The 23,797-nt window shown below is 40.6% G+C and overlaps 1 protein-coding gene across 5 annotated transcripts in view; it reads left to right on the top strand.

Moving 5' to 3' along the window:
- klc1a (kinesin light chain 1a) overlaps positions 1–23,797 on the top strand; it is a 56,187-nt gene that overhangs the window by 16,456 nt on the left and 15,934 nt on the right. For 4 of the 5 annotated variants that reach the window (XM_085392266.1, XM_085392267.1, XM_085392263.1 and 1 more), the window contains exons 2-10: positions 7,133–7,400; positions 8,417–8,647; positions 8,990–9,068; positions 14,901–15,129; positions 15,903–15,990; positions 18,646–18,747; positions 22,814–22,987; positions 23,262–23,361; positions 23,623–23,675. In XM_085392266.1, the coding sequence (XP_085248392.1) occupies positions 7,134–7,400; positions 8,417–8,647; positions 8,990–9,068; positions 14,901–15,129; positions 15,903–15,990; positions 18,646–18,747; positions 22,814–22,987; positions 23,262–23,361; positions 23,623–23,675 (1,323 nt within the window). In that variant the 5' untranslated portion in view covers position 7,133. Of the gene's footprint in view, positions 1–5,557; positions 5,696–7,132; positions 7,401–8,416; positions 8,648–8,989; positions 9,069–14,900; positions 15,130–15,902; positions 15,991–18,645; positions 18,748–22,813; positions 22,988–23,261; positions 23,362–23,622; positions 23,676–23,797 lie in introns of those variants that run through there. The other variant, XM_085392264.1, reaches the window with a different exon arrangement.

The raw sequence follows: 23,797 nt of genomic DNA, 5'->3' as shown, positions 1-23,797 counted from the left end.
TGGATCACAGCATCTTAAACTGCTTCACTTATTTGAATGATACATTTTATCTCTTGCTCAGAGCTTGCACATGCAAAAGTAATTTGGCGCTCTTGTCACTGGAGTTCTTATCAGAAGTAAGAAATGGTGATGACACAGTTTAACACGTTAAGACTGCAGCAAGTGAATTCACACGATGATTTGTTTTGTTTTTTTAGACAGCAAGGTTTTCTGTTGGGTTCATTTAGAACACCACACTCTCTTTGTTGTCCTAATCTGCACCCAGGACTAAATTTGTTCATTGTTAACACCAGTCACACAGGTCATTTCCTGTTTCTCACCGGTACAATGTCATGTTGTGACTTTCCGATTTCTTAAACCCTTTTTTGGTCTCTGAAACTAACCAAATGAGCTAAGATTCACACTTAGCTAATAGCTAGTGATGTTTTGTAGAATTGAGGCCACATAAAACACAGGGATACAGCACAATATATACAACAGACTATTGTTACAGAAGCTTTAATTGATGCGTCTATTTTAATGTGAAAAGAGTCATCGATTTGGATGAAGGGTGCCCATTAGCTTATTGTTTTTGCTTTGTCAAAAGTTGAATCCTGACTTTACAGTGATTATCGTGGGTGTTTTGTTTTTTGTCCACAGCAGGCAGATAAGCACTACCTGTTCTCCAAACAATTAGAGCTGGTGGGGAAATAAAAAAGCTTAACAGCGAAAAGATAGATAGAAGTAAGACGGGAATAAAGACGAGACTACTTGGCATTCGGCTGTAAATGAGTGCTTATACTCAGAGCTAGTAAATGTATTCAGACTGGGTGGGACAGATTTGTGGTGTGTTGTGCTTTCCTTTGTCTTCAGCCAGGGAAAAGTATTGAGCTGCTGTTATTAACTACCCTATCCAGTTCTTTGAGCTATTTGTACCAGACAGACTGGTACGAGGTTCTAAACAGTAAATGTTGTTTTGTTTTTTCTCTCCTTTATTTACAGGGAACAAGTAGAAGAAATGCTGTATTATTTAAATTGTGGGTTGAGCAGTCAAACAAACAAAGCTTCAGTAAAATAGTTCAGTAAAAGAAACTTTTAGAGGCTCTTTGTTCTTCTTTTTTTATTAAATAAAGCAGCTGTGCCCACACTTTGCTGACTAAGACTGTTCTTTGAGTGCTGCTTTTCTGCCGCCGGCTCCATCCTCATGCATAAAAACCTACACTTACTTTCTATTTCACTTCTCCATCGGTCCCAACCATAACTCCTTCCTCATTTTTTTCCCCCTCTATCCACTGCCACCACGTTTGTCTTCAGCATCCCCATCACCTCAGATAACCGCCTTAGCATGCTTACATAAAGAACTGCAGCGTCTCCGGGTGCTGCGCTTCAAGCAAGCTATTTACATTTCAAAAGTTGACTTTGAAAATAGTTTTCCCTGCCTTCCTCCTGTGGTGCTTTATGTGTGGAGACTGATCTAATCCCAGAGATAAAAGACTGTTGGATCTGAACAGGAAAACAATGCTTATGCTGTCACTCTCACTTCTGTATTACATGGCCTGTAGTGGTAACGGTCGCCTCTGTAGTTCTTTGTGGTTTGGGTTTCTGCTATTTATGCAAAGATTAAATGTGAAGATTAGTTTCTTAGATTTTTCAAATATGATGGCACCTAAATACAGTGGGGCAAAAAAGTATTTAGTCAGCCACCGATTGTGCAAGTTCCCCCACTTAAAATGATGACAGAGGTCAGTAATTTGCACCAGAGGTACACTTCAACTGTGAGAGACAGAATGTGAAAAAAAAATCCATGAATTCACATGGTAGGATTTGTAAAGAATTTATTCGTAAATCAGGGTGGCAAATAAGTATTTGGTCACCTCAAACAAGGAAAATCTCTGGCTCTCACAGACCTGTAACGTCTTCTGTAAGAAGCTTTTCTGTCCCCCACTCGTTACCTGTATGAATGGCACCTGTTTGAACTCATCATCTGTATAAAAGACACCTGTCCACAGCTTCAAACAGTCAGACTCCAAACTCTGCCATGGCCAAGACCAAAGAGCTTTCGAAGGACACCAGGAAAAGTATTGTAGACCTGCACCAGACTGGGAAGAGTGAATCTACAATAGGCAAGCAGCTTGGTGTGAAAAAAATCAACTGTGGGAGCAATCATCAGAAAATGGAAGACATACAAGACCACTGATAATCTCCCTCGATCTGGGGCTCCACGCAAGATCTCATCCCGTGGGGTCAAAATGATCATGAGAACGGTGAGCAAAGATCCCAGAACCACACGGGGGGACCTGGTGAATGACCTGCAGAGAGCTGGGACCAAAGTAGGGCTGCCACGATTAGTCGACTAGTCACGATTATGTCGACTATTAAAATCGTCGACGACTAATTTAATAGTCGACGCATCGTTTGAAGCTTTGTAAGATCACAAAGGACGCAGGAATAATAATAGTAGGATTTAAGAGTGTAATAACGGACTGAAACAGAAGATGGCAGCACTGCATGTACAAGGATGCCAGCTGCCGTTAAACCCCGAAGAAGAAGAAGCTGTGTCCCAGAATTCATAGCGCAGCCCAGCGCAGTTGTCAACAATGGCGGCAGCTAGTTAGTTTTAACTTTACTCTTATTATTCTTTCTGGGTCACAAAATAAACGTTTAACATATTTTCAGGCGAGAATGTAGCTGTGTAAACCTCAAATATCTGCTCAGTTTATCAAGACACCACGTATTTTCAAAAGCGCTTCGACGTTTTCGGAGACGTCTGTTACCCACTAGCTCGTTAGCTAGGCGGGGGCAAGGCTAACTAGAGCCGTGAGAACACTGGACTCCCGGCAAATCGTTTTCAAACCCACGCCGTCTTTCGCTAGTCAGGTTAAAAAAAAAAAAATATATATAGATAGATATATATATATATATATATATATCTATCTATCTATCACTTAGATAACTTAAAAATGTTATTGTTTGGCTTTCTTTAGTATTTTATTTGTTCCTGAGTAAATCGGTTTGGCTGAGATTAAAGTTATAGTTTTTGCACAGCTAAAACTGTCAAGCAGACAGCTGATTATCAGAAGTGTGAGACGCTGGAGAATATACTCCGGTGTCCTGTTATATTTTAGAAAGCAAGGAGTTTATTAAACTTCACCGAAACAATCTGCAAATTTCATTAAAAATTAATAAACTACCATCTTGTCTTTATTTTTAGTTAGCACAAACACTTCAAGCTGTAAGCTAATGATAGTTATATAAGACCAGATGCTGCTGGTGCAATAAGCTGTACGCTGTACGTCCAATGGATGATGATCTGATTAGTCGACTAATCGCAAAAATAATCGGTGACTAGTCGACTATCAAAATAATCGTTTGTGGCAGCCCTAGACCAAAGTAACAAAGGTCACCATCAGTAACACTACAACGGCAGGGAATCAAATCCCGCAGTGCCAGACGTGTTCCGCTGCTGAAGCCAGTGCATGTCCAGGCCCGTCTGAAGTTTGCCAGAGAGCACATGGATGATACAGCAGAGGATTGGGAGAATGTCATGTGGTCAGATGAAACCAAAGTAGAACTTTTTGGTATAAACTCAACTTGTCGTGTTTGGAGGAAGAAGAATACTGAGTTGCATCCCAAGAACACCATACCTACTGTGAAGCATGGGGGTGGAAACATCATGCTATGGGGCTGTTTTTCTGCCAAGGGGACAGGACGACTGATCCGTGTTAAGGCCAGAATGAATGGGGCCATGTATCGTGAGATTTTGAGCCAAAACCTCCTTCCATCAGTGAGAACTTTGAAGATGAAACGAGGCTGGGTCTTCCAACATGACAATGATCCAAAACACACCGCCCGGGCAACAAAGGAGTAAGAAGCATTTGAAAGTCCTGGAGTGGCCTAGCCAGTCTCCAGACCTCAACCCCATAGAAAATCTGTGGCGGGAGTTGAAAGTCCGTGTTGCTCGGCGACAGCCCCAAAACATCACTGCTCTCGAGAAGATCTGCATGGAGGAATGGGCCAAAATACCAGCTACTGTATGTGCAAACCTGGTAAAGACCTATAGTAAACGTTTGACCTCTGTTATTGCCAACAAAGGTTATGTTACAAAGTATTGAGTTGTATTTTTGTTATTGACCAAATACTTATTTTCCACCCTGATTTACGAATGAATTCTTTACAAATCCTACCATGTGGATTCATGGATTTTTTTTTTTTATATTTTTTTATTTTTTTTTTTTTCACATTCTGTCTCTCATAGTTGAAGTGTACCTCTGGTGCAAATTACTGACCTCTGTCATCATTTTAGGTGGGGGAACTTGCACAATCGGTGGCTGACTAAATACTTTTTTGCCCCACTGTATATTTGACTAGGGGAAAAAGCCATGTAAATATTTTACCTTAAATGTATTTTGTGGAGTTGGAGAAAGCTGGGAAGTAGTTTGGGAATTATTGGTCTGTTGTTGCAGGTTGCTTTGGCGCAACCATAGTGAGACCTTGGTTTACATTGCAGGTTATTAGCTAGTGTCGAAGTGGGTTTCAGACTTTGCCCAGGGCTGGGCTTTTGTCACTGATTTTGGTGGTCTCCGGGTCATGTCTGTGCTTTTTCCAGATGATGTGATCCCATTGACCTCATTGAGCATCAGGGTGTTTTGCAGCTGAGGGTGAATTGGCTGGGATGAAATCTGAGGCCATGGCTCACTTTCCAAACAGCTGAAAGGAGGAATTTGTGGATTAAAAATGGTGCAAAACGAGTTAATTCTTAAGGTCATTCAAGCTCACTTTTATAGATCTGGTGAGGATCTCGGTCATTTGGGAGTGGTTCAGAATAGAGCTGCTTGTCTTCTCTGAAAGGAACCAGTTAAGGTGGTTTGCACATCTAATTGGAACACCTAAATGGCTTTTAGGTGAGGCTTTTGTGCTGTGTCAAACTGGGAGGAAGTGGTGGAGAGATTATGTCTATCCAGACTCCTCTGTATGCAGGGTGGGAGGTCAGGGCACTCTTGGTTTAGAGTGCCGCCTCTGTGACTCAGAAGTTGCAGAAAATGAATGGATTGAAGGTTCTGGGAATTTTTTTTTCTGATAAAATGACTGACATATAAGCAGTGGCCCGGTTTTCGATAAAGGGTTAAGAGAATAAAAAATGAGAAATGCCCATTTAACTTCCCAAAGCTCAAGTTTGAATATTCAGAGTTCTTCTTGTGCCTAAAACAGTAGTTGAAATTTCAGTAAATCCTTTCTGTACATTTCTTACTTTTTTCCTTCTTTAAAAAGATTTAATTCAGTTGAAAGAGCTTTTTCTGTTTCATTTTCTCTGAAATACAGGTTTTTTTTTGTAACTAATAGTAATACAGTTTTCAGTACAAGGAAAAATCCCTGAAAGTCTGGCTTTTTATGGATCTTGCTAATAACGCATTTGAAAGCTTTTCCTGTATTTGCCAAGATCATTTCAAATGCAACCCATACTTCACCGTTCTTTTTGCCTGGAGCTGCTCTTTTCCACCTCCTTCTGCAAGCAGCTTCCTGCTTCCTGCTCAGCTGATAGGCTGCAGGGCCGGTTGCTGAGTCACATGGAGCGATCAGAGCTGCTGCCCTTCCTCGGTCTGTCTCGTCTCAACGTATTTTTTTACCTCGTTGTTTCCTCTTCTTTAAGTAAAATGTGAAATCTGCTCAGGGCAAGTCTGCAGTCTCCCTTTGACATCATAGCGGCTTTTCTACTGAGGTAGGCTCGGTCGGTTCAACTCACTGTGTCACTGCACCGTCAAAGATAAGACCAATGTTGGCTCATTCACACCCACGGGTTTTCTTTCTGTATTTTTCAATGGAACATACTTTAAAATGTAACTTTATTCAGTGTTTCTGTAATTATTCAGCTGAGACCGTGCCGTTTCAGTCGTGTGTGCTTGCAGAGATTTATTAGGCAGCTCGCTACAACTGCTGCCAAAGCGCTCAGTCATAATCCTCTTATGTGTGTGTGTGTGTGTGTGTGTGTGTGTGTGAGATGAATATATAGCAGATAAAGTCAGGAAGGAGTGCATAGTGTGTTGAGAGAGGCAATAGCAGCACTATTGTTATGGGCGACTCATGAATGAGTCTGGGGTCTGTATGACTGTATTTTGCAGCTTCTGGGAATAATAGTTGTTTACATTTTATAGTAGATTTTTCTGAACTTGGATCATAGTAGATTGTCAGCTGACTAGATACGAGTGCAGTTAATAGATGACTATCATAAAAGAAAATGTGACGGCCAACATTTGTTTAAAGTGGTCAAAGTGAGTTTGTTGTGCAGCAGAAAATGTCTACAAGTTCCTCTGAGTTTTCCTGTCTGTCCCCTCTAATCTGTTATCTGTAAACCACTCACAGACCACAAACCTCAGATCCGGGTTTTACTGTCAAACAGGCACAACATTTAACTTCTTTGGTTTGGTTTAAACTTTTAATGACAGCTGAACCTAAGACCTGCTTTTTATTAAACAATCTTAAATGGTGATTCTTAAGTTTGTTTTTTTGTTTTGTTTTTAGAACACTTTACAAGTGGTAATCTTCAATCATGCTCCGTCTTCTACTACAAACCTCTGCTGATGCTGCTTTCACGAGCTTTTCAAAACAGGTGCTTCAGTCAGGGCCTCTTTTCAAGGCACCTTTGTGTGTAGAGCTGAAGAAGCACAGACTTTTCCTACCAATTCCCTCAAAGTGAGCTTCCTACACCCCTGTCCCAGTAGCCGTCCAGTCAGAAACACATTGTCTGACCTTTTCATAAACCAGAGCCGTTTCTCACTTGCAGCATAATTGATTTTATGAGATGAGTCATCGTCATGAAAGGCTGTTTATTTGGCCATGAGACAAGAAAAGGTCAGAGGATTGTGACTTTGAAGAAAAAGGTTACCTGTTTGTCCTTTAACCACTATGTCACATTTCTGCTGAATCCTGTTTTCATGGTCTGCTGTTAGTTTTTTACCATGTTAAACATCTGTGACAGTCATAAGACAAGTGGATACCATCTTTACATGACAACACGCTGTTTTTAGTGTCCGTAGAAAATTCCTTTCCCTCCCTCATTAGAGCCTGTAAGGAATCTTGTGTTATGAGGACTTCCAAGACAAAATATTTTAATGCAACCTTTTTTCCTGTTATGTTAATTTATTCGCTTTCTCTGCAGGATGCGTGAGGACATGTCCACCATGGTGTGTGTGAAGGAGGAGGAGGATCCTGGGGAGAAGCTGTCCCAGGATGAGATCATTTCCCGGACCAAGCAGGTGATTCAAGGATTGGAGGCCCTGAAGCAAGAGCACCACTCCATCCTGGAGGGCCTTCTGGGCACGTTGCGCTGCCTGAAGCAGGATGAGGAGGGCGTTCTCGTGGAGGAAAAATCGCACATGATCCGCAAGTCCCTGGAGATGCTGGAACTTGGGCTCAGCGAGGCTCAAGTATGTGTGTAGAGCTTCAGTGATTGGTTAATATCACTATGGATGTTAGACTGTTCTGTTATTCATTTAGGTTGGTCTGGGCAGGAGATTCAGGCAACAAGCAATTTAATCTACATGTCTTTTAACAAAACATAATAAGAAGGCAAGCTGTTTGTGAGTGGTTACACATTTAAATCTTCCCTTTTTAAGTTTAAGGATAGTAGGTTCTCTTCTTTCTACTTTCTACTGTGTAGAAAGGACAGCAGAGGACAGCAGGTGGTTTTCACCTGGATAATTAATATCACAAGTTCAGTGAAAACAGCAAGAATCTTGCCTTTACTGAACACCATCTTTCCTTGCAATAGACACAGTAAAAGGTAAAAATATATTCAAGTCCATAGTGGATTAGATCATTAGAATTCTCTTGACACGGGAGTGTTTCTCTCTAGCTTGTAATTCTACTTTTTGTTTGGTCGATTGGGGAAAAGAACATATAGAAGCTTTAAAGCCTTGAAATTATGCAGAATATTTGCTCTCGTCATTTCACTTCACATTTCATTTCACAAGCAGTGAATGAGTCAGCGCTGATTCATTGTTGATGCTTTAGCCTTTCATCGCCATCTCCCAGCAAGCTTTGTCTAATAAATATACAATACACCGTGCACACACCCCACAGACTGAATTTTCTACCTCCAGCATTTTTGCTTGGAGTTGTGGTAAAGTGTAATTTTCCTGCTCAAACACCCCTCATCTAATTACAGCCCTCCGAGCCTTTCACCTTAGACTGTATGCTTTTACCCAAAGTGCCTCACTCTAACATTAGTGGACACACATGTAGTTGTGATGGCAAGTGCACACTTACCCCTAGATAGCTTTACTATCTACCATCCACATGGCTTTGGTGGAATTGTTTTAGTAGACAACCTTCTACTACATATATTAGTGTAAATGTTGTTATGAGAGGATAAACCCAACTGTAAATACAAAAGGGTCTGTATGATTGCAGACATTGCAACATAACCGCCACCTCTTTGCAGGTGATGATGGCGCTTTCAAACCACCTGAGCTCAGTTGAGTCTGAGAAGCAGAAGCTGAGGGTACAGGTACGGCGACTCTGCCAGGAGAACCAGTGGCTAAGGGACGAGCTGGCCGGGACACAGCAGAAACTGCAGAAGAGCGAGCAGAGCGTGGCTCAGCTGGAGGAGGAAAAGAAGCACTTGGAGTTTATGAACCAGCTGAAGAAGTACGACGAGGACTTGTCCCCCTCTGTGAGTGCTCAGGGCTTAAGAATGTGTTGCGATGCTTTTATCTAAAATATGCGTGACCATCTTATCATTGGAACCAATATTTTGGGGGGTTTTCCCCCCAAGCACCTTATCAAAAGCAGATACAATCAAAAGATGTCAGTATACACCATCTCACATGTTTTAAGTATGTGTGATCTAGACCCAAACTACAAAATGACTCTATCTGCTAATAGATTGGCAGTGTTTCTCTCGTCATTTAGAAACATTCAGCTATTTCATGAGCAATATCTCCTCCTTTTTGCTTTTGGTCCTCTCTCCCTTCACTGATCATCCTGCTTGCTCTCTTCCTCTCTCCCCTTTCAGGAAGAAAAGGATTCAGACTCTACCAAAGAGACTTTGGATGATCTCTTCCCAGATGATCAGGATGATCAAGCCCCAGGCAGTAAGTGCTGTACTTCTTCATCCTCTTTCTGCTTTGAGAGACTTTCACTCAATTTCTTGTCCTTGGACCCAAATATGAAATATAGTTTTTGGGCTTGGGATGTAGATTTCAGTGGCACACTCTTTATTAACTCCTAAATACTTTTGCAACTATAGAAAGAGAGAGCTGTGAGAGCTGTAAGTAAACTACTGTTTCCACCATATTAAAAAGTGGCATCTGAATGCTGTGACATGTAGTTTTAGTTTTTTAATCCCTGATAGACTCTACAGTTTTACCGCTGTAAAATTAAGATCGCCATGGGAACAGAGCTTTGCATCAGCAGCTGTCTTGTAATTTACTGAAGCTGAATCAGTGGATGTTTCCAGAGTCAGATAAATTGTGTAATACATGATGACAAGTTCTGGTGGTGAGCATGTTTGTGTGTCCAAGTACCACTCTCTTTCAAACATGTATGCGCCAGTTTTTTATTGCTGCCATTGTTTGTTACCAGCCTTTTGCTCACTGTTAGATGGGCTGGTCTTTTCAGTAGCTCATGATGTAAGACCACAAAGCTTTATGGCTGTAAAGCCCCATTAGTCAGGACCTAGTTGAGCCAGTGAAGTTGTGGCTCTGGATATCAAGAAAGGACTTAAAATGTAAATGTTTGTTATATCATGGTAAAAAGAGGAACCCATAAGAACTTCTCATCCATTATTTGGTAACATGTTATGTATCTTATATTACATTATTATAGTCAATTTCCAGGGGAGTTTGGTGGCGCAGTGCTTAGCAATGTTGCCTCAGAGCAAGAGGTTTGAATCCATTATCTGGCCAGAGCCTTTCATGTGGAGTTTGCATGTTGTCCCTGTGTCTGTGTAGGATGTCTCTAGGTACTCCGGCTTCCGCCCACAGTCCAAAGATAAGTAGTTACTGGGATGATTGTGTTGGCAATTTTAACTGGTAATTCTAAATGGGTCATAAGTGTGAATGTGAGGTGAAAGTCATTGTCTGTGTTAGCTCTGCTCTCTGTCCGGGGCTAGTGATAGGCTTCAGCAACCCTGAACTGGATAAGCAGAAGATGGATGGATAGTTATTTTCCAGATTAATTATTTGGACTAAATAAATGTCAAGAGGTAGTTAAAAAAAATAGGAATGGGAATTGATAAGAATTTAGTGACTCTGACGTTTGTGGATGTTCTCGTTACTCAAAGAAGTAATTTTCACAAAGAACACTTTTCTTAAAAGTGATGCACTACATTACTTAATTACTCCTGGGAGAAAGAAATTTGTTGTACTACTCATTATGTCACTTTCATGTTCTTCTGTAAAATGACCTGAAAGGGATCTTTTAGTAATTACCCTTTAAAAATATAAACCTGTAGCCAACACACCAACACAAATCTCTATCCTAATAATGACACACAGAATACTTAGCATTACACAAAGCCTCTCTCAGTAGAAGACAAAGCCAACAACACAAAGTAAAGATGACTTCAAAACGACTTTAAAATTATCGCCACTGTGATTCTACTGTAGAAACATGAACAGGTGGAATTGGAGGATACAGCCTGATTGCTCATCACTTTGTTACCTGGGCTGAGGTCGGCATTCACTCAGCTTCAGCATCACTCTGGCTTCTTGGCAAGCTTAGTGTTAGCATGCTGCCTCTGCAGATGCTTGCAAAGAGCCGAAGTTATGTTAGCAGCATTATGCAGCTGTTTCTGTCCTGGATTCAGAGCCAGTATTTTCCTCCTCCTGCACATGAACTGAAATCAGCTAGTGTGGGTGCAAATGGAACCGATAAACGAGAGTGACAATTCCAAGAAATTAGACTGACAGGAACTGGTTCTCCACTCCTATCCCTACATGTCATATTGCCTAAATTGCTGTACTGACTCAAATTTTTTTATTAATATTAATGAGATGATCTCCAAAAAATGCATTTGAATGCACAGTTTCCAAAACACTGGTTAAAGAGACCCCACTTCAGGGACAGTTTTAAGATTAATGAAAAACATTTGTTTTTTGCTCCCAAAGGTTTTATTTTCCATTTTTTTTCCCCTTTATTGCCCCATTTGCCTCATCCTGTGTGGTATCAGTTTATCAGCCAGTCTAATTTGCTGACAGACTGGGCTGTAAACGGTTTGCCTCTTGTGCTGTGTAACTGCTGTAATCCACCGCTTAAGCTAGACTACAGATATTTACGCTGCATTCATATTCTATTTAATTTAATGAAATCTTTTACAGTAAAAGCATTTCCTTTACATGGATCGCTCACTTCATTATTGTGGTTTTGCGTATTGCCCTTGGGAGGGTGGTGATAGAGCACTTGCTGTGAGCACCACTAAATGAATTATGATGAGACAGGAGAGTTTAATGGCATGTAGCTGTGAGCGAGAAATTGGTTGGAGAACAAGGACAAGGGTAATACCAGACAGACTTTATGCATCATAAAGCTTAATAAAAATGTATGTTGAGATCAATACTCCATAATTATTAAATAATGTGTTTCTCTTTGGAGATGGTGAGATACAAATGACACTGTAAAGGGTCTATATTGAGTTGGTCAAGGAGCATGCAGTTATTGCAGTACACCTGCACCCATTCACATGTCAACACATAAATGTTGTGTATACACACCCACACATACACAAATTCCTGCTTCTGCCCACATCAGTGCTTACAGTAAATACTGTCAGGTAGCTACATTTGATGACAATGTATATACATTTAAAATGAAGAGAAAATGAAGTGCCAGATGTGCAGAAGACTGGAGCTTAGAGAAGCAGCAGCTTTAACTGCTACAGAAAAGAAATGACCTCCCATACTGTATCGAATCAAATGAAGACTAGACAATACTCTTAAGAAGTAACCAGAGTCTTTCAGGTGTGAGCTGGTAAAGGACTGAGACAGAACTGAACTCGCAGAGACGCAGTGCTTCATCGAATGCCTTTTGCACTGGCATTAATCCTCTCTCTGTATGAAACTGAGCTGCCTGAGGCTCTGCATGAGCTCAGTGGATACTGGGTTAGTGCTGGAGTAGATTAGATGTCTTTCCTTTCCAAGCTGATTCAGACTGCCTGAAAAGCTTGTGGGGTTTTGGTAAATTGCTGTCAGCAGGAAGAAGACAATGGTGATGACATTCCTGCTTTTTTTTTAAACCACTCAGGGTCTTATGCAATGTTTTTCTGTGCTAATATTTACATTTAACTCACTTAGCGTTGACACTAAATGAGTGTCACAGCCTGAAACATATTCCAGCATATTTGTGAATGTTTGGGGCAGATTTTAACTAGAATCATGCAAAGCAGAGGTCCGGCTCCAAAAATAGAGCATCCTGCACTTTTCATAGTGCGACACAGTGACTTTTTTTTTCCCCCCTTTGGTAACAAGTACTCTCCAACACAGTGCTAGGGGTTATGTAAATCGGGTGGGAGTACTCTTAACAAGCATGGAAAATGACTGCCTTGTCAATCAAAGCGCTAAGCATCATCCACATATTTACAGAAGTGCACAAAAATCATGTGAATAATAAATCTTAAAATCAAAGTCAGAATCGGTAAAGAATACCAACAAACTGGGTCAACAGTAACACGTCCACATGTAACACAATTCACTGCTCACGCTTCACTTGTAGCTGAGAATCATTTACATTGATGGAGTCTCGCTTCTGCTTCCTTCTTCCAGCAAGGGTTTGTCGTGTTTTGATGATGAAGTTGTGTTTTCGGTCATTATTCAGACGTTGGCTGGTTCCAGTTTCTAAGTTTTGAGGATTTGATGCGTTTATTTGTAGACATCAGTTGACTCATAGTGAAGATGTGTGAGTTGACTACATACCTGCTGTTTTTGTCCGTTTCTGTTCTGCTGTCACTGCGTTACTTTCCTGTGAACAGCAGCAAAGGCAGGCTGTGGTTTGCCAGCACTTCAGAACACCTGGAATCACTTCGTGCCCGGACATTTCTCTGTGGTCATTGTTATTACTGCAGTGGGCGGCTCCTACTCAAAACCTTACTGGCTTTCCTTCAGAGTAAATACAGAACTGCTTGCCTTTAATAAGAAACCCCATCAAGTGGTTTCCTGACCTCTCACACATTCATGCATTCTTAGACACTCGCATATAGAGACAGAAAGACAGACAAACAGACTATTTATCACAAGAGACATTCCAGTCATGTCCTTCTGGCCCAGTTAAATGTAGCACTCAGGAGCTGGTACTTGAGCTGTGCGTAATGGGGAAAAAGAGGACATTGTTTATGGGTGAATAAGCTTGTTTGTGTTGCACATATGTTAAAAGGCAGCCAGTTTGTGTTTGCTCTAGTCAGCATTGACCCTTTTATATCATCTTAGACACCCACTGGTTTCAAATACTTCTTTCATTTTAGAGGAAAACTGTCACATAACCAGCCTATCAGCTTTCTTTTCACACGTCATCTCCTATAGAAAACTTCTATTAAACTCCTGTTATTAATAAACCTTTGTTCTTCTGTCATCCATAGTCACAGACTCATTCAGGTTATAAAGATTCAGCCATCTGAGCCATATTAATGAAATGAATGAACTGCAGTTTACAGTATTGCTATTTATGAATGATTAATATTTATTTTATTCCATGTGATGGGATATCAAATTTGCCTAATTGTGTAATGTTGTGAACTGGAAAAAGCAGTTTCACAAAATTACACAATTGCCATCTGGCCTTCTGTGTGGAATTTGCATGATCTCCACGTGTCTGTGTGGGTTCTCTCCGGGAACTTCGGCTTCCTCCCACAGTCTACAGACATGGGGTGAGTGGGGTTAGTTTAATTGGTGACTCTAAATTGGTCGTGAATGCGAGAATGGTTATCTGTCTCTCTGTGACTAGCCGAAGTGTCTATTAGCGGCTGGTGAGGTCTGATCGACACTGTTTATTTTTACAAAACAGCTCACAAAGCCTTTTGCTGCTCAGCTGGTTGGAATAGAGTTTCTTTTCATTTGAAGCAATTCATTATCAGGGATTGTAACATCTGTAACATCCTTTTACTGAATCAGCACAACTTGAATAATAAATATCAATATATATAGCCCTTTAGAGGTGGACTTGCTAGTGTGTTTTGGATCATTGTCCTGCTGCATAACCAAAGAACACTTAAGCTTGGGTGCAAACTGATGTTAGTTTTATGCCAGATGTAACAGGACTCGCACCTTCCAAAAAGTTCACCTTTTGTCTCGTCAGCCCACAGGATATTTTCCCCAAGTCTTGGGGATCATCAGGATATTTTTTTGGCTAATGTGAGACGAGTCTTTGTGGTGTTTTTTTTTGGTCAGGAGTCAGAACTCTCCCATGGATGGCTTTTTTGCTCAGACTTTTTTTGTTTTATTGATGAATATGGGCTTTGTAATACTTTTCAAACTGATAGATGTCAGTGACTTTGTTTCTCAGGTATTTCTTTAGATTGTGGTGTGACGTGTTGCTTTTTGAGATAACTTTGTCACACAGGTTCTGTTAAGTGATTACAGGTGTGGCAGTAATCAGGGCTCGGTGTGGTTGCTGAAATTCGATTCAGCTTTCTGAAAAACAGGGTTAAAAATAATTCATTCATGATTTAACAGGATGGGACAATTTTTTTGTTGTTGTTTGATCTGAAACATGAAAGTGTGACAAATATGTAAAATAATAAGAAATCAGGAAAGAGGAAAATGTGTTCAACTTTTTTTTCCATACCTTTTCACAGCCCCGTGTACAGTATATCACATTACTCTAAATAGGTCAGATACAAAATACCAGGTTGTACTTAACAATCATTTTCTATACAGTGCAGTGATGGGTTTTTCCTAATTAATAATTCATTTACTTTCGTATTTTTTTGTCTGTAGTCCAGCCAGCCCACAGCAGCGCTGCAGCAGCTGCTGCTCAGCAGGGAGGATACGAGATTCCTGCTCGACTGAGGACCCTCCACAACCTGGTGATCCAGTATGCGTCTCAGGGCAGGTATGAGGTGGCTGTGCCTCTCTGCAAACAGGCTCTGGAAGACCTGGAAAAGACTTCAGGACACGACCACCCAGATGTGGCCACAATGCTTAATATCTTAGCCCTTGTTTACAGGTAAACTCCTGCAACATCTAATAATATGCACATGCATTTTTATGTATTTATCTTTTTCTAATGAAAGCCGGTGATGTCCTGTTTTTAAAGAGATCATGTTGCTAACTGAAGCGAGGTGGTCTATATAATGAATGAATTTCATGCTCAAAAAAAGTTTTGTTTGTAGTCTGCATTGTTTCATAAACTCCAAAATCCTCTTAGACTTAAACAGCTTTTAATGAATTCTTGTGTTTGGAAGATATCATAAAAAGCTAAGATTTTAACATTGAGATAATAACAGCACACTTTGTCACCCTCACAACACTGTGACATGTCTCTTGAAACCTTTGGCAGGGATTCTTTAAGTGTTGTGTGACTGGCTTCTTAATCAGAGCTGGATGCTTTTGTCAGAACAAGCCAAACGTAGCCTGACAAAGATTTATAGGACAGTAACGGAAGTTAATTTTCCAGCCCAACTAGACAGGAGCAAAGGAATGACGCCTAAAACCTGGACAAATGTCGCACAGGATTGTTGCCATGTTTTTCCATTTACATAAATCTAAGCCACTGAACAATCAGCTTGGGCTTTTGATTTAGTTACCTAAAACAATGAGAGTCTGGGGTGACTTGTTGTCAGTACTCTTGTGCACTGGCTGTGGGAACCACTGAAGATGGTGGCCCATTAGTTGAACTTGTCAGCATAGTTTATGTTTGTGTTCATGTGTGCTTGTCTGTTATTCTGCCCATCTCTGTGTCTGTATTTCAGTCTAACTCTGTCTGCTTTGGTCTCTCAGGGATCAGAACAAATATAAGGAGGCCGCCAACCTGCTGAATGACGCTCTGGCCATCAGGGAGAAGACACTTGGCAGGGACCATCCAGCTGTGAGTGTATTTGTTGATACATTGCATGTAGGTCTTCTGTTGTGCTCTGTATTTCTTGCTTTAGACAGGTGAATGATGTTCTTTGTTGTTTCGGTGTAATCCCGTTGATATTAATGGGGATAGATGTGTTGCACTGTTTCACAGCATGAATTATTTCCAAATGGAGGTTGTTCTTACAGTCAGCGGTGGTGAAACATGAAGACAAATATAGTCATTTGTTAAGACATTCAGGCCACATCAACAGTATTGTAGGTATAGTTGGATGTATTGATTTCCCTTCTTTGAGAGCTTAGCACCATGAGTGAAAGGTAATTGGACCAACAGGTTGGAAAACCACACAGGGTAGCATTCTCTGCTGTAGAAAGAGCTCAGTGCTTTCATGCAATGGCATTATCATTTCTGAAACGGCTTAGGACCATCAAGTTCTCCACCAAGTAAGTGGTTGCTGTCAACAACAAGACAAATTTGCTAGGTCTTTGGTTCTTCAGAATTCAGGAATACTCTCGTCTTTGCACTTAGCTTAGCTCAGAGAAGCTGCTTTAGCTCTAGCTATAAAAATATCTTCTGAAAATTTTGAGTATGTGCCAGACTAGGTGCTTGGAACAATTATGCAAATGTTACATTGTGACAGATGAGTCACAGGACTGTGGGCAGTTCAGGAGCATTACTTTCTGTTGGAGAGAAAAACTCCCTATGGATTTCAGGTTTTGTAACTTTGCAGACATTTTACTTGCATTTGGGGGAAAATATATAAACAGCACTATAGAGTTTATTCTATTGCAGTACTTTAATGTGATCTGGGCCAGTTGATGAGTTTCCCTTCAGCACATGCAGCCATAAATCCTGGAGGCCCTTCCTGATGAAACCCAAGAAGCTGTGTATCCTCACAGTCTTAAACCAAGATTTTTTTTGCGTTAGGTGAATATGTTAACTACTATACTGTGGAGCTTCAGACCGTTTTTCTGGTTCATAGAAAATATGGTTGGCCCAGTGCACTTTATTACAGTCTTTATATTATTTATTGTAGAGCACATCTGTTTACTTCATATCACACAAATATCTCACAAAAAGCATAGCAACCTACCTCATACATTTAAAATGATACCGTAGCATGTGTTTGTCCAAGGCTGTGACAAGCAGCGTGGGTGTCATTAATAATTTACCCCGGCCTGTTCTCAGATTCTTTAACCTCTCTCTGTCAACGTGACTGTACGCATGCAGCAGGTTAACCCCAGCAGGCCTGTGTCTCCACTGTTCGGACCTTCGTCTCTCTTCACTGTGTGAAACAGAGGTTAGCCCTCTCCACGTCTTCCCCTTTTTTCCAAAGAAGAAAGTGATTTTTTTTTAATTTATTTTTTTCACCCCAGTGATCCATCACCCAGACGAAATCTGACACATTACCTGATATGTGATTAAGTATAGTGATTTTTCTTCCTCTTAATCATATCATTTTTATAGAATTTCTTTTCTCTTCTTTCTGTTTTCAATGTGCGGTATTGTAAGCCACTTCTAACTTTAGCCTGACGGGCAAACAATATGTTGAGGTCATGTTCTCTTTCCTAATCAGTCGTGAACTTCTGGGTAAATCATGTACCGACACACATACATAGGTCAAAGTGGACTTGGACTATGAAAACTGGCTCTTGGTTTGCCACTAAAAAGAAAGGCGACAATCTGCTGAGGTAATTGAAAAAGGCGGAGTTGTGGTTTCGACTGTAAAGAGACACAAACACCTTGATTTTGAGGTCAAAACCCCACCAACTGAAGTGTCCAGTCCCTGAGATTCCCGTTGACGCTGCTACTTTGGCTCTACATGGATCTGGCTGAGTCTGACAGGGATGTTCAGGAGACATGAGCACTATGATCTGAATCGCAGTAGTGTTCTGCTTTCTGTGGATATAATGCTAAATTTAGTCGTCAAGTCTGTGTGTCGTAATGCTTTCTGAATCTAATTATAATTAAAATAATTATGTAAGTATGTGTCTGACTTTATGACTCTTAATACAAACACAAGATTTAAAAAACATGGATGTGAAACTGTGAATTTGTCTGTAAGATTTGAAGGCTTTAGGTTAATCATCGACAGGTTTGTGATCAGACTATATAATCTGTAGCTCCTTTGCTTTAAAAAAAAAAAAGTTCTCTAAATGTTCTTTTTTATATTTTCACCATTTTTGAGATTGTGACATGAGGACAAATTAAGTCTTAAAGAGCAGAAAAAAGTGTTCTCAAACTGTAGGAGTTTTGTCCCTCTCTTCCTCCCATCTTCCTGAATAAGCTCCCGTTCCTCCCATCACTTCAACCCTCTGCCCTTCCTCTCGTTTCCTCCCACTCTGCTCACATGGCTGCCAGAACTTGGTGTGAATCAGAGATCAGTGCTCACCTCAGCTCCCCTCTCCCCTCACTCGTCCTGTGTGCACATGTTGGAGATTCATCACTCAGCTGATTTGGATCAAATTACAGCCCGGCATAATCACTTCCTGTTTCCCCACATCCTCTTATTCCTTGTCAATTTCTCACTCATCAGACCAATGACACCACTCTGCTGTTGTAGACTCTTGCGGTTCCACACATTGTGCAAATGAGTGAACATGTCTATGAGGCCAGGAAGAATAGAGCATTGTGGGATAATAAATGTGTTTGTGTCCCTATCAGGTTGCTGCAACTCTCAATAACCTGGCTGTCCTGTATGGGAAGAGAGGGAAGTACAAGGAAGCAGAGCCTCTGTGCAAGAGAGCGCTGGAGATCAGAGAAAAGGTGGGTACGAGGTCATCAAACACTGTGATGAGTCGATGCACTAGCGAGTACTTTCACTTATAGACAGACTTTGTGCCCCTGTACTGAAACACTTCAGACTTCACTCAGAATATTTCATTTGGAGGCAGCAGAATGAATAGTAGGAATTAAAATATTCAGACAGCACTCAGCAACTGACCACTTGTCCCTTCAGCTTTTCATTTCAACACAGCAGATATTTACTATAACTGCAACAGATTAACTTGTTTAGAATATCTAAATTTTAAGTTTTGCACATAATTAACAACAGTATTAGCTTTTCATGTCTAGTGGCAGTCACTTGTGTTTATTGTTGGATTTAACAAACTATGGACACTATGTGACACATTTCGAGGCCTCATCATTAGTTTTTAGATACCACTGTGTTTTATTTGGGGGTGGTGACCATGTTTATGAGATGGTGAAGTGCTAAGTGTGTGAATGTGTGTGTGAATGGGTGAATGACTGAATGTAGTGTAAAGCGCTTTGGGGTCCTTAGGGACTAAGTAAAGCGCTATACAAATACAGGCCATTTACCATTTATGTTATTAGCTAACACTAGCAAGCTTGGTTAGCAAGCTGCATTTAACCGTGTTTAACATACACAGATAACTTGCTTGATGAGTGCAATAAATACTTGATTATACTCATATAAAACTGAACATAAACTTCTTGGACAGCTAATTTGTAGTTCAGCTGTAGCTGGCAGAAGTCGGGCCTTGCACACAGTGATCGGCTACGGCTGTTTGAGTTGGCATGTGTGTCCCCCCCCCCCCCCCCCCCAAAAAAAAAAGTCAACTATACTTGTTAAGAAGGATTAAAAAAAACAAAATTGATATGTTGTGATATAATAGATTTCAGGTTGGGGTATCACCAACGACTGAGGCCTCAGAGTAAAACAGCAGTTGGCCAAAATCTGGAATTAAAAAAAGAAAAGCAGCAGTGAGTCTTTGTTCTTTCCAAAAAGTGTTTTAATATATATATATATATTAGAAAGTACATGGTAAATGGTAAATGGCCTGCATTTGTATAGCGCTTTTCTAGTCCCTAAGGACCCCAAAGCGCTTCACACTACATTCAGTCATCCACCCATTCACACACACATTCACACATCTACAAAAACTACATAAAACTCATAAAGTCTGTTTTTTTTTTGTTTTGTTTTTTCCTCACTGCTTGCATAAGAAATAAACTGTAGTCAACCTCCTTTATGTAATTTCTCCTCTTTTTTTTTTTTTTTCTTTTCTTTTTTTTATCAGTATTCAGCCTTCGTCACAGGGCAGGCTCTTTATCCTGAGCGAACGCTACTGTTTTGCCTGTATTAATTTGATACTTATAAACGAGCCGCAGGAGACACTTTCTGTTGTTTATGCTCAGCTCTTGCCTTTGAACAAACCCACTTCTCCTTCGTCTCCTTGAGAATGCAACGTCAGCTTTGGTTAAGCCGAGGCATTTAATTTTTTTTTTTTTTTTTTTTTTTCTTCATGCTTCTTAAACTGAGATGATAATGCACTTGCTTAAGCCGGAGTGGTTTTGCACATCCAGGGCATTGCAAAGTGACTGCAGCAGAACTGCTGAATCAGAAGGATGTTTTTTTCCCCCTCTCGTCATTCCGCCTTTTTGTAGAAACTCTGGAAAATTCAGTGTGTGTGTGTGTGTGTGTGTGTGTGTGTGTGTGTGTGTGTGTGTGTGTGTGTGTCATATCCTTTTCACTTTGCCCTCACTAATCTGTCAGGGCAAAGTAAATTGCAGTCTGTATCTGTTGAAGAAAGTTGTTGAGAAAAAGGAAATATGACTCATCTTAAAGTTTCCCTTGTGAAGTATTGAGAAAGTGTTAATACTTCTTGCTTTTAGCCTTTAGAATTATTTGAGTTCATGGCAACAGCAAAAATGTGGAATGCCAGCAGCGTTATTCTTGTAAAAGATTCAAGATAATAGAAACTTGCAGATGACAGACTGCATTTAAACAATGGATGTAGGGTCTGCTATGTAAAGTGAAGCCAGTATACAAGTGTCTTAAATATGTTGTCTTTGTAATGGTCAGCAGTATGAATCCTCTGGTTGCATAAAAAATTCTAGTCTATGAGAAAAGTGTCCTTGGCCTCCTTCATAAGTGAGTAAGGAAACACTTTACCTGACAAGTTTATAAGCTGATCACTAGTTTCAATTTTAGTGTATATACCATTATATTCATTTTGAAAATTGGTCCCCATTATGGTAAAACAACAAGTATAAAGGAGGATATGCTTTAGGCTGGGTCTGCCTTGTAATCACCTAGTTGCTACCACATGAGCACGCAGTGTGTTGGTTTCTCAGTCATGCATACATCACATCTGGTTTCAAAACACAAAGACGGTGATTGCAAAAATGAAAACAGTGATGAAATCTTTTTTGCTTGATTGTGTTTTTTCAAACATTTAGTCTATGCTATAGTTACTCCAGTACTCGAATATCTGCAATTATAGATAACTTAGCAGATCTGCTACCTGCAAGAACTTGCAGCCTTTCCTCTTTTCCTCATATCTGACATTTTCAGTACCAAACCAGAATTTTAAGGTTCAAATTCCAAGGTTTAAGTAACTAATTTTTAATTAGAAAAGGGCGACCAGAACATGTATGTAGTGTGTTTACTTTGCCTGAAAGCTTTCAATAAGCCACAGAATTTTTGCAGAACATTTGGTGGTTGAAGGCATCAGTAGGCATGATCAGATCCTCAGCAGTTTTGTGGTGCTGATGGCAATCTGTTTTCTAGCTAATGCTGTTTACAGGAAAGCGTTCAGATGTGTTATGTGGTGCAGGAGGAGGCGATTGAGGCCAGGCCTGAGTGAATACTGTAGGTATCTCCGCTCACACAGCTCTGCACCATCCTGTGGATCAAAGACGCTGTCGGTCTCCAGCGGGGGGGGAGGGAGGGAGGGGGGGATCATCCTGCAGTTCTAAGACCTCACACAAACTTACCGAGCAGTAAACTGAAACTAGAAATCAAAACAAACTAATTGTTCACTTGTTTTCATTTACAACCATAAACGTGACACTCAGGGTGGTTTCTTTTTAACTGATCAGATCCCTTTCCCAACAACACCAGCCACCCATGTGTGTTCACTGATTCCACCCGTGCACATCCTTTTCATTTTCTTCTCTGTTTTCTTTCCTTTCATCCACCTATGATTGCTACATCTTTACTGGGCAGTTAGAATCATATAATAAGAAAAAATATTATTGCGTGTGTGTGTGTGTGTGTGTGTGTGTGTGTGTGTGTGTGTGTGTGTGTGTGTGTGTGTGTGTGTGTGTGTGTGTGTGTGTGTGTGTGTGTGTGTGTGTGTGTGTGTGTGTGTGTGTGTGTGTGTGTGTGTGTGTGTGTGTGAGTGAGAGAGAGGGGGGGGGGGGGGTCATTTAGCATCTAGCCCCAATACATGTCTTTTAGTCTTGCTGCACTCTACTCTAATGACCTTTACTCTTCTTAGCTCACAGGAAGAGGTTGCAGTGCTTAAAGGCTGTTTCTTAATCCAGAAGTGGGTTTTTTTTTGGGGGGGGGGGGTTTGGGTGTTGTTTTTGTTTTGTTTTACAGCTTTATTTATTTTTTTATTTATTAAAGCAGGTTAGTAGCCTATTAATCCACAAAAGGCCAAAATTCCTACGGAGGCATGTACTGTATGTAGCAAAGGCTACAGGCTTGATCCCCAGTACTCTAGACCAAATTTACACATGTGACATCTTCTGTGCACACTGCTCCAAACATACGTGTAGTGTAATCAGCGGCACTACAAACAGAGTGCAGCAAGTCAAAGCAGCTTGGCAGGAGATGAAACAAACATTTCCAACGTATTGACAAACACCCTTCCGGTCTTCCTGGAAATCCAAATTTACAACATTGGACCTGAGGATTTAAACTAGGTTGCACATTTGAATGTTTACACTAGTGAAACTCAGTAGAAGGCGCTAAATCCGTCTGACCAGCATTTCTCATGTTGGCTAAGTGTTACTGACCAAATAGCACATGGCAGAAATGGGTTGTTTAAAGTTCATATCTCTTCCTCTTTTGTCCCAGGTGTTGGGCAAGGACCACCCAGATGTGGCCAAGCAACTAAACAACCTGGCCCTGCTGTGTCAGAACCAGGGCAAGTATGAGGAGGTGGAGTACTACTACATGAGAGCCCTGGAGATCTACCAGACCAAACTGGGCCCAGATGACCCCAACGTGGCCAAGACCAAGAACAACTTGGTGAGAAGGATGGAAGTATTTGTCAATTTGCGGAATAAAAATCAATATCTGCAGATGACAAGTGGCATGAAAATGACAACTCTTTTTAAATTTTATTTTAAAAAAAAAAAAAAAAAGGAAGAAGAAAAAACTAATTCAGCTTCTCCCAGTCCTGTGAAGCTTCTTGTATGTTGCTGACATCCCATTGCTGGACCTTACTGCTAACTGCTGAAGAGCGAGCTCTGACTTTGCTCATTCGCAGTGTCATGTTGTTCTTATTGTTTGTGTTTTTCAGGCATCCTGTTACCTGAAGCAGGGCAAGTTCAAGCAGGCAGAGACCCTGTATAAAGAAATCCTAACCCGCGCTCATGAACGGGAGTTTGGCTCTGTTGATGGTACAAAGTGCTCACACACTTTTTATATTTCAGACATTGCAGATAGTAGCTTAAACTTAGAGTAACTTGCATGCATGAACAACTTTATAAGTCTCTCCTTTGAAGTAAAGGTTAATATGTTCAGGCTGCTGTTATTTTAGTGAAGGATGGAGCCGAAAAGAAACAGAAAACAGCACTTCAGAGTCAGAGTGACTTTTCAAAGGTGTCTCTAGCTGCTTATCTGAGTTTGTCAGGACTGATTGTGTGTATGTTTCTTTGCAGATGAGAACAAACCAATCTGGATGCATGCTGAGGAGAGAGAGGAGCAAAGCAAGGTGAGAGCCTGAAACATATATACAAGTATAATTGTAATTTCTGTTGTGCTTTCTTAATTTTGGGTTTCAGTGTTAAAGACAAAACCTTATAATTGCACAGGATCAAAACACACCAAGTTTAA

The sequence above is a fragment of the Rhamphochromis longiceps genome, linkage group LG19 (assembly GCF_057381845.1).
Source record: "Rhamphochromis longiceps isolate RC_006_pf linkage group LG19, R_longiceps_female_GT1.1, whole genome shotgun sequence".
NCBI classification, from domain to species: domain Eukaryota; kingdom Metazoa; phylum Chordata; class Actinopteri; order Cichliformes; family Cichlidae; genus Rhamphochromis; species Rhamphochromis longiceps.
This window is presented reverse-complemented; position numbering and strand designations above follow the sequence as displayed.